Source organism: Hippocampus zosterae, chromosome 7 (assembly GCF_025434085.1).
Source record: "Hippocampus zosterae strain Florida chromosome 7, ASM2543408v3, whole genome shotgun sequence".
Lineage (NCBI taxonomy): Eukaryota > Metazoa > Chordata > Actinopteri > Syngnathiformes > Syngnathidae > Hippocampus > Hippocampus zosterae.
Window position 1 is genome coordinate 4,799,772 of NC_067457.1, and position 11,602 is coordinate 4,811,373.

Here is an 11,602-nt window from a genome sequence, read left to right on the forward strand (position 1 = left end):
AGTCGTCGATTTCAGGACGAGAGACTTGCTCGGCTAAAACTTTGGAAAGACTCAAACTGGCTGATTTGGTATTCATTTCAGAGACAGGGGTTAAGTCGACATTTTATCTGGTTATCAGTTTACAGGGTGCACGAAAGGGTTAAACTCAAAGGTTAAGTAAGACTTGAGACACACTGGATAACCTACTTGTTACTAAAGTGTCTCACTGGGGACTATTCGTCCAAAGTTGTATCATACGTGGTCTTATGTTCCTCGAATCACCTTTTGCCAGTGTTGCATGTCACCAGGTCGCCCCTCTTCCGGGGTCTTGCGATACCACGAGATCATCATCTCTGAATTTGTCAATTGGGAGATTTCAGGCTGTGATGTCGGAGAAAAGGAACCGTGTTTATTGGCATAAACAATTTGAAACCAACACACACACCCCCGCCCACCCAAATCAAAACAAACTGCATTTCCATTGACAAACGGATAATTTAAGGGCAGCGTGACGGATCCTGGTGGGGTCTCGCATTCCCACTGAATGGCAGATCTCACAGGATAATCTGCATACGGTGCTAATTGAGCATCTAAGTACAAGCAGACGAATGCCAATGCAGCCTGTGGTTATTTTCAACGTGTTTTTTTTTTTTTCCCATTACAAGATCAATAAGTCGAGCAAACCAGCATGTGAGAATAATCCAGCACCTTGCACTGTTTAATTCGCTGAAGGATAATGACAAGCAGAACGTCTCGGCGGCAGCAGTGCGCTGTCAATCGCGAGGCCACCCACGGTGTAGCTTCCCCCTACGCCAATGCGGAAACCTTGCTCGCCTGCGCCTCTCCACTGAGTATGACACCAACCATTTGGGCAGAAGCCAGCGCGTGACATTGTTGCCCTGCTATTAGTGGACATTAACCGCAAAATTCACAGCAGGATTTTTGATCTATAGCCCAACACATTTTCCAATCAAATTGACAGTCAACGTATGGATCAAATGCCTGTTGTCAAATTTGTCGGAGCACAACACGTTGTACACCAAGTACTGAAACATTATAAATAGTTGGATATTTCCATTCAAAAGTTCAGAAAAGGTCAAATGACTTCAAGATGGGACGGCGAACGTAGCGCGAGTGAGCTTCATCCTGAAATTCATCAAATAACCGTATACGCCTCCCTTCAGAGCATTCGAAATGCACCGTTATCCCGTCAACCAATAGACGGCCGCTCTCCTCGACTCGAACCGTGCCTTGTATTCGACCTGAGCTGGCTCCCAAAGTCAGAAGTGTGGATGTCTGGCGCCGTGCACTGTGAACATTTTCAAACGCTTTGTGTAACTTGCATTGTTCCGTGTCAGAGGTGTGCCGGTGCAACCGGCAACATCTGCTCGCAAAACAGGATGATCGTGCGCAGCCTTTAGCAATTAAGCGAGGCAGCTAAAAAGGTATGTTTGAAAAGCTGCAAACGCCAGATCGGCTTTTTTTCCCCTCAACAGCGCCTGACTTTTTAACCCTGGGTCGCTCGTGAACGTCTTGTTCCGCTCTTAGAAATGCCAAACTAATATCTGCACTGCACTAAAAAACGCGATACTGACATCAGTATGCTGCGTAGTCGCCAGGTACGTTCTTCGACCTTCAGGGAGAGAACACTGACGGGGTTTTGAATTCACGATTTGAAATCGGACAGACGATCCCATTGGCCGTCATGTTGATTTTATAGCAGCGTCCGCAGATCATCCACATGCAATAAATGTGTGGGTTTTTTTTAAACAGGACTAGGATGAAACAAGTGACACTGTGGGCGAAACCACTTGGAAGTGGATCTGAAGGGTTGGAGGCTACGCCTCCTCCCGCTTCATATTTTCTGATAAAGTAACGCTGTGCCACAGATGTGGTTCCACGGCGGCCTTGGGAGCATCGCTCGCTCTCAAAGAAAAAGCGCTAACGTTTCGGAGGTCGGACATGACGAGGCTCTGCTGCCAACAACATTCTCATCAGTGACGGGTGAAAACGTCAACGGCAAAAAAAAAAATAAAATAAAAGAGGCCAGAAATACCTGCGACTGATTACATGTCCTGTTTCTCACTCATGAATCATTTCCTCCATAAACAAGCATCCAACATCAGGTGATGTTAGCTTAGCAGGATATGAGCAAATGAGCACATGACTCACGTAAATAAACACATTTCGAGGCATTTGAGGTATTCGGCCCAAACAACTAAATCCGTATTGACACCGGCTCGCGTTTCTTCAAGCGAAATGCAGGATGCAGTCGGCTCTGATTTTGGCTTCGGCCGTAAACATTTCCATTCACAAGCAAACACATAGTTGGAATGCGTGTCACTTCATCACGCTGATGAGATGGGAGAGCTGTTTGAGAAGAAAAGTGGCGCTGAGGGACCAATAGAACACGTTCGGACAAATTCTTGCTTCCTGCCCTGGCCTGGGCTCTCGGTGCCTGGCATTTTTTTTTCTCCACCTGGGCGAGGTTGTTCATGCACGGGCCAGCGAGGCAGCCTTGTATTTTCAAACCAAAACAGATCATTTTGATGAATTTATGAGCTGCAGAATTCATGGAAATTAGACTTCCCGGCTCGCCCACACAGCTGCTCGGTAGAAATGACCCGTGCATGCACACTGCGGTCAAAAAAAGAAAAAGACCTGGCTTCTGGACTGAAGCACCCCTCGCATCCAGACTTCGAAGACCACAAGTACTCTCAACTCTCCGATGCCAACGTGTGATGTCATTTCCTGGCTTCCTCCGCTGGGCTGCATTGTGGACTATCGGCTAGCGTGTCTGCCTCGCGGCACTTTGGTTTGGGGGGTTCAAATTTCATTTCTGTCCTCCCCGTGCATCCGCAGGTTCGTCCTCGCATTTCAAAAACATGCAAATTTAAAGTCGTTAAGACACTAAAATGACTTCCACGTTGTCTAAAACATTTTTGATAGATACGTTTTATACACCACAATGGAGACCAAGAGATAATCGTTTTGAAAAGTGTTTCCTAAAAAGGTTGTAACCAACACATACAACAAAAAGAGCAGCCATCAGCCGGGTTGATAACTCAGTAGTTTATTTTTAATAAAGTTGTCCCAGATAAGAAAAACAGAACAAAAACAAACATTCAAGTGTACTTCAACAAAGCCTTTGCCCTCCCGCCATGAAGTGAAACAGACAAACTGAACGACACACTAAGGCTTCAGGTGGGCTGTGTCGTTTGGGTCGTCGTCGTCGTCGTCAGCATCAAAGCGGGACAAAGCGGGAGTGTGGCGGCGGACTCCTCTTGTGCGAAAACCATTGAGCACAACGAACAATAAGGGTTGTCCGCGCTGTTGTCTGCACTCCACCTGGCCCCCGAACTCCCACTTTGTTACTCCTTTCCGGCACTTGTTTAAAAAGCTCTCAGGTGGGAAAACGTAGCAGGGGGAAAAGGTGAACAAGTTCACGCCAGATGAGTTTTCCATGATGTGCCGAGTATCGGTTGTCGGCCACGAGGGGCTCCCAACAAAAAGGAGACTTCAAGCGCAGATGTCCAAATTACACCACGGGAGACTTCACATTTGGACTCCGAAAATAAAATAAAAAAATAAAATAAATCACAGGAAGTTATCTGGGAGTCAAATGGACTCGCAATGTTCAAAAGCAGCACTGTGAATCCATTATAATCACGGATAACGGGCCCGTGATGTCATCGTTTGTCAGAGATGATGAAGTAGGGCGAGAACTTGTCCCGCACCTTTCCCCACCCGAAACAACGCTACGAAGATCCCCTTACATTCTCCCCAGTAAGCAGTTAACCGAACGTTATTACCGGCCAATATATTAGGCCAGCTTGGACACTGAATGCAGCAATTCACCATTTAGTGCATGTTACATATGACGCAGTATATATCGCGATATACGATTTGACATTCGCAGCACGGCAAGAGCTCCCCAAAAGTGACGCCGGATGCGCATTGCCGCTCAACAACACAAATTGGAAAAGCGATGCGTTTAATTTTACACCCGGAAAATGACCGAGAAGGAAAACGCAATGAGGTGAGTTTTTGGTACAGAATCCTGTTGGGGTAAATAAAAAAAATATTTTTTTTTAAAACCAATGACTTTGATTAGACAGCAGGTGGCAGTGTTGGTTTGTGTCCGCACTTGATTGTGCATCGACTGTCACCGCAAATGCTCAAATGTGAAGTAACTATAATGCCGTAGCGGATACGCAGATTGGTCCATTTTTGCATGATGACTGTTTTAAATTTGGGGTGTTGAGAGGACGACGTCCACTTCTGTCAAAGTTTCAGGATGAAACCTAAAATGCACTTTAAACTTGAGAGGTCAACTTTAGTTGACCTTCTAGGAACCGTTGAGAGCACATGTTCAGTAGATTTTTCCACATCTTGCTGCTCTCCAACAAGGAGCTGAAGGGTAAAATTTACAACAGGTGTTTTTTTTTTTTTAAAGCCGCGCAATGGTGAGTGCTGTTGATGACCAGCGATGTGTCATGCTGCTCTCATGATGTCAAAAATGTGAACGGCATGATGAAGAAGACTGCTTAAATACCAATTCTAATTGAACCAGAAAATGAATCGCTCCATTCACAGAACGAACACCTGTTGTAAATTTTGCCGTTCCGCTCCTTCAAGAACAGCAAGTTGAGCAAAAAGAAAAAAGAAAAGAAACTCTGAATCGGGGATAGTTCAGAGAAGCTCAAATGAAGTTCACCTCTAAAGGTTCGAGTGCATTGTCGGCTTATCCAGATATTTCAACCATACTATGGAATATTTTAACCGAGACATGTTATCGTTACAAAATGCAATTAGTTGGATAGATTTTGTGGCGGCGAGGCGAAAGAGTGGTCAGCACTTTTGCCTCACATTTTTGAGGTTCTGGTTTTGAATCCTTCACCCCAGCTTCCTCCCATATTCCAAAACCATGCATGTCAGGCTAATCGAAGACCGAATCGTCTGGAGGTGTGAATATGAGAGGGAATGGTTGCCTATACGTGCTCTGCGGCCGCCTCTCGCCTACAAGTCAGTTGAGACCGTCTCTGGCTCGGACGTCAGCCAAATGAGATCAAGCGTGATAAGAAAATGGACGGATGGATGGATTTTGTGTCTGGGAACCACAAAGACTCAAAGAAGCTCGAAGTAAATAGGCTTTTGGGTATTGATGTTTTGGTGATATTGTATCAGTGTAACGTTTTGTGTGGTCCCCGGGTCGGGATGAGGTGAGGAGGAGAGCACGTGACACATTTTTGACAAAGCTCTCAGCTTGTTGAACGACTGCACCTGATGGTTGTTGCCAAACACTTTGGACGAACACAACTGAGCGCGCAGCACGCAGCGATGTGTTGGCCAAAGGACAAACAGGGGTAGGGGGGGGTCTCGGGTCAAGCCAGAATCGGGGGAGGCCGTCTTGCAACTCCCCACGCGCTCAGACGTCAGCAAACGCTGCTGCTGCAGCGTTGAGATGCATCTGGCAGCGTTTAGTTGTGTCTACGTCAAGTGGGGGCCAAGTCTTTGCTGCGGGAACACATTTGGTTGGAAATCTACCAAACAACCACTGCGCTCACAGAACGCCTCCTCAACGGAGCTGCTTTTCGGAGTGTAATGAAAGGACGCCCCCTAGTGTAAGTCCCGTATACTGCTAGAAGGTGAATCAAAACCCCTTTCAAGCACCTTCTGGGGAAGTTGCCACATCGGGGGGGCGTTTAAGCAAAATCGACCCGTTTGGGCTCAGCGACAAACAAGGATGGATGCAATGGCATCGGGAGCACGACTGCCACCTGTGTCGCGATGCAGACGCACAATTCAGGATGGCGGATGCCACGATTGCGGTCGCGGGGGAAGATTTACATGCACGTCATATTATTTGAATTGTAATATATCGTAGTACATGTAAATGGATGACGGCGAGATTGAGTATTTTAGTCATATAGACAAATATCATTTGATATACAGAAGACACACGGACGATATACCGACACGTTACAGACACATTGCTCATACATTCATATATGTCAACACGTACAGTAAATACGTATATACAGTACGCAGAGTACGTGTATATATATTCATAAGCATGTATTTATACACATAGCAAAGGGAGAATAAATAGCGAGTTGATTGATGAGTGACACACAAGGCATAGCTGACTGTTAATGAACTGACAGATGTCCTTACATTCTATATATACCGTTTAGAAGATGGGAGTATTGACATATATTGCAATGCTTCACTGTATACAAATTAAATTTAAAAAAAAAAAACATTATGGGATGTGCGAACTGGCAGTGGATAAAATGACTTTCATCACTTTTGTACCGGGAGCCGCCGGGGTAGCCTGTGTTTTTTGAGAAAAAAAAATGCTGTAGATTCACAGAATGCTTCCATGCCTCGTTACATCGCATTGCCATTGGGCGTATATTTGACTTTTAGGATTCCAACATTTACGGCAGTGAAACCTCTCTGAATGATTGTGCTGTCGTCTTTTAACTTTCGGAATCTCGGGAGTACGGAGGAGCGTCGGAATGCTTGAAGTAACTCATCTGATCGGTGAGAGTGTACGGCAGCTCGTCGTGGTGATTTTTGAAGGTAAACATGGACATGTGCGTGCAATTTGCGCGGAATGATCTACACTGATTTTAAAAAAAGCATGTTCCAGAATACCCCTCAAATGGGTGCTGGTTAGCGAGAAGAGTCCTGGAGAGCAGCGGCGAAATCAGCGAAAGGCATGACGGGAGTTTGTTTCTATTTGGTCTTTAGTTTGCCCACCTCGCCGTTTAGCTTGCCCTCCCGAACCAGCTTCTCGTTGAGTTGGCACAGCAGGCGCAGGAAGCCGTCGTTGGGGCCGATCTCCCTCTTTTGCCGGACGGTTGCCACCGCCTGACGGGCGTCCATTTTGTGGCGCATCATGAGGTAAGCCACCACCATGGTGGGTGAGCGGCTGTAGCCTTCCCTGCAGTGCACGTACACCTTCCCTGTGAGAAACAACGACAGGATGAGTTGAATGCAAAGCTAGTGTGTCACTCAAAAAAAAGCACAGCGTTGCTCAGAACCGATTTGGGGGGGGGTCGGGTTTTACAGTCTGTCCGGGCATTCAGTGAAACTAAGGCAGAAAAAAAGAGGCGGAGAAGGTCCCCAACTTAGCTCCAGCACAAGCCGTCATTCCAAAGATTAGAGAAAACACAAATAAAGGTTAGCAGTGTTGCAAAGGGGCCGGCGAGGAAGGGGGTGGGGGGGTGCTCGCTCACAAGAAGATGGCGCCTGCAGTGCAGTAATGGCAATGGAGCCGCTCACTAAAATCCTCCAACCTTCGACCTTTGAGAGCCGACTCGCGAAAATGTCGCGCGCAGCAAAATGTGACACCGCGGCAAAACACGGCGGATCTGGGCTCTGAATATTCAAGCGGGGAGCAGTTCTCGGTTTCGCAGAACGCTGATGCGGCAGCTTTAATATCGAACATTTCATGTCAAAGATATGAAGGGGGTAATGACGCGTGCAACAGGTGCCGCCTTTTGCTGATATCCGGGGACTGGATCTGATAATGGAATATGGAGCAGGACTCTGGAGCGGGTCAGAATTAGCCGCAGATGATTGAAATCTGTCTTCAAGAGCACAAAGCATCACACCAATTCCACTCAATAAATGTTGACATACATGACATAGCAAGCGGCGTTATCTGTGTCACCTTTGCCGTTGTTGTGCGCGAGGGCCTTGTCGATAAAAACGGCGCCCTCCTCAAAGAAGGCACTGAGGTCAAATTGCTCCGTGTCATTGGCCTTGATGCCGTGGTAGGCGATGCCCGTGCCGGCGTAGAAGTCGGCGCTGGTGTTGACGTGCATGAAGGAGGTGCCCTCCGCCATGTTGAGCACGTGCGTCACGCCCAGCTTCTGCAGCCGCATTGCATTCTGGGCCACAAACCTGCAGATGGAAGGAGGCAAAAGTGTTAATCCGCCTGAAGAAAAAGGAACATAAAGCACTGAAACAGCACACTGGAGAGATGAGTGACATGTTTTTTTTTTTATCACCGCAACGATTTGAAAAAAAAATGGAAGCGTGTCAGCACAGTGATTATGTGCTGCATCTTTCATAATAAAAAAAAAAACCAGCTCAGTAACCATTTTGCTGCTTCAAAAGAAAAAAAAAACTTTTCGCTGAGGCAGGCCTACCTGTTTCGATCTGTTGTTGTGGGAATAGAAAACAGGAACGCATCAATATTGCTTTTACTTGATTTATTTTGGTGCGGTGTGGGAAATGTTCCAGGTCCACTTCATTTTGCTACAAATGCATTTCTGTTCATGACATAGGGGATGTCAGCAACATATCGTGGCAGGCCCAACAATTAAATGCTCTTCGCTTGATGGATTGAGGTCTCAAGTAGGTCAACTCTTCAGGGAGCCTGTGAGAGAACTTAAACATTTTCAAGGACTGAACCACCTTCTCCCCGGTGCAAGTCTCACGTGAAAAGAATGAAAAAACCAACAACAGCATTTTATCGGCTTTGATCTGCACCGCAGCATACGTGTCAGGATTTTTTTTTTTAAAAAGGCCATTGGGTTCCAGAAGAGGTCACAAGCTTTAAATCGCCGATCGATAACCCCGCCTAACCGTTCCCTCCGGTTGGACACACCCACTTGAACAGCGCACGAATTGCACAAGGCGGATTAGAGGCAAAAGCGTTTGGAGCCTTGTCGACATCACTTAGTTTCCTAACTTGACTGGCACGTTTATATTGATCTCATTGAAGCGGTGAGCCTTTAAAGCGCATGCAGAGCATCCCTCTTCCTGTCTCGGCGGCGATCCGAGCCAAACGACGGCCAGCGGCGGGATCCTAAACGCCTCAATTTCTCCAGTGGCAATCCTCTGCTTGACAATAGCGCCATATTGTTTGTGAGTCATTCAAATACTGTCGGCGATGCTTCAAAGGGTATCCCCAATAAGATGACCAGGACTCACGTTTGTTTGTTGCGAGTTCGGCTCAGTCGCCGAACCGATTTAGTTTATAATCATTCAGTACCGTCTGGTTCCGGCGCGCCACTTGGTGTATGGCTGGCTTGAAAGGTTGAATTGAACCAGACAGCGACTAAATGTGAGGTGTGAGATGTAAATCCTTGCCCGTAGACATGATTCATTGGGGGGGGGCGAAAGCCACTGGAATACCAACAAGCTCAGATTTACGTTTCACCCTCCAGTTTAATCCGCTACGATGACTACATCGCATCGGCATGATCCTATGTATTTTAGCGGATGTGCGACCTATCAAATTACCTAATTACGAGGGTTGTAAATTAACTTTTTCAACTCCAACCAATGGTGTCTCTAAAGCAGCGGTCCCCAAATTTGGTACTCTAGAGCCTCTATCCAGCCTGTTTTAGATGTTACCTTCCTCGACATACTTAAATCAAATTATCATATCATCAGCAAGCTCTGAGAAGAATCTAAACAAAATTGAAGACCCCCTGGTCTAAACCTTTGTCTGGGTTTCGGTACAGGTTTATGGAGAGGTCTAGTTTTGAACTCACACTAGGTATGGATCTTGTTTCGGGTTGGTTTTTGCTTTTAGTATAGGTCAAGTTTCAGGTACAGGTTCACTTCTGGTCTGGCTCTAGGTTTAGGTAAAAGTCAAGTCTAGGTTTAATGGTAGTTCTATAACGTGTTCAATTTGTGTGGGTCTAAAGCTCAATCTCAGTTTAATCTGTACTATTGGGTTAGTTTTGTAGAGTACATTGAAGAGGTATATAGACCATGTCTAGGCCCAGCCTTAGCTTTAGGTAATTTTTGGACGAGTTTGAGGTTTAGCCTGGGTCTAGCTCAATCAAGGTTCCACATTAGTGATAGCGCACACGAATGTCTTAATTTTTTTTTCGCTGTCGTGACGGCGTTACACAACACCCACTTAAGGTGGCGCCCTAAAGGTGTGTGGGGAACTAAACAGACAACAGGCGGTCGCTGGCAGACAACATAAACAAGAAAAATGAGGCACTCACGCGTTGCCAATATATATCCTCGGAAAGACCTCGTTGAAGTGCTGCGTCGGAAGGCTGTAGAAGCCACTGCCGTTCGACAGGAGCTCGTTGAGTTGCTGGACGGTCACCTCGCCGCCCTGAGTCAACGCCGACGCCGCGACGGCCGGCGGGACATCTGACGCCGCCGCCGCCGCCGGTTGCTTGACGGGACTGTAGTGTTTTTTCATGACGCCACAAAATAATACAAAATAATAAAGGTCAGACTGAAGTGGTCGAGTAAGCGGCGAACCTTTTACTGTCGTTTGAGCTCATTTTCATCGCATTCCGCCGCACGTGAGTCGTGCGCTGACTGTCTGGTCTGAGGTGTCTGACCGGGGATTACGTCAAGTCCAAGGAATCACATTTAGTACTTCCTGTTTGAAAACTCAACGAAGAAGTAAATAATAATAATAATAGCAATTGTCTAAATAATGTTTGCTAAAACTCAAACATGATTTGCGAGACGTTACATTTTTTAATATGTACATTCGAGTATCAGGGTTCGTGATTTAGCAGTACATCAAGCAGGCATACAATCTATATATTTTTTATTCTGAAGTTGACTTTGGTCACGTCCGTTACTGTGTCGGTTCCAAGCAGACACGCCCCATCAGTGAACACATGCCCCACTTCCCGCTTTTTTCTTCACATCTGACGGCTACACTTTGCCCACAGCGCAGTTTTCAAAAATAACTTCATAAAACGAGCACATTGCAAAAGCACCGAGTCGAACGAACGAAGAAGTGAGGATAAGTTAGCTAATGTGTGCTAACGAGACGTACTTGCATGAAACCTCTCCTCCTCTAGATGTCACCTTTTTACTCTTATGGCTGGAGACTGCTTGGATGACGTAACTTTCTTTGGTTTGGGAAAAGGGGAAGTTTTGATCAAAAAGAACAAACGTCTGCTTTGTTGCACATTATTTTATATTGGAGGTTCTTTATACATTAAAAATGACTTTGGATCCAAACTTTCACCACTTTGTTGAATTGATCTGCCGCTATAAATAGCCTTAATTGAAAAAGAGAATATGACATGTATATTTATGTCAAGGTAGGTGGTATGCTCCCTAAAATGTATTGTACAAGTTATTATTAATTCACAATATCGATCTTTTGGTTTGGCATAGTAGTAAAATTGCCTGTTTATATTAAGTATTAAGGAAAATGTGAATAATTGGTCAACCGGAGCTATTGAGCTATTATGATTATTCAGTTGCCAAACACGCTGTCTGCTGTTATAAACCAAGCCACAAGAGGGTGCCAGTTTTCCATTGAAGCTGCACACCTCAGAAGCGACAGTTCATATAGGCGTGAACGTTATGCGCACGTTGTGAAATAACTTAGGATCATTTCAATCATTTCCACATTTAATCACGATAACAGTATTGTCACAACAAATCAGGGGGCATCAAAGAAAAAACAAAATGCCATCAGTTAAATTTTAGGTCTTTTCTCACGACAAGATGGTTTGTTTTCTTCTACACCATTTTTGGAGCTTTGGGAAATGATTGCGATGTGAAAGAGGCCAAAAAGAAAAAAAAACATGCTAGTCATCATTTTTTTGCGTTTCCATGGAAATGTGAGGAGATATAGACCGGCTCCATGGCAACAAAAACAACA

The 11,602-nt window shown here is 45.7% G+C and overlaps 1 protein-coding gene across 1 annotated transcript; it reads right to left on the reverse strand.

The window, feature by feature from the left end:
- Nucleotides 1-3,036: 3,036 nt before the first annotated feature.
- On the reverse strand, nt 3,037-10,346 carry dusp3a (dual specificity phosphatase 3a). The gene is made up of 3 exons (XM_052071541.1): nt 9,963-10,346; nt 7,664-7,896; nt 3,037-6,953 (listed from the first exon to the last, which is right to left on the reverse strand). Exons 1-3 carry the CDS (start codon nt 10,166-10,168, stop codon nt 6,724-6,726), a joined length of 669 nt encoding a protein of 222 aa, XP_051927501.1. The 5' UTR covers nt 10,169-10,346; the 3' UTR covers nt 3,037-6,723.
- Between the last annotated feature and the right edge of the window lie 1,256 nt (nt 10,347-11,602).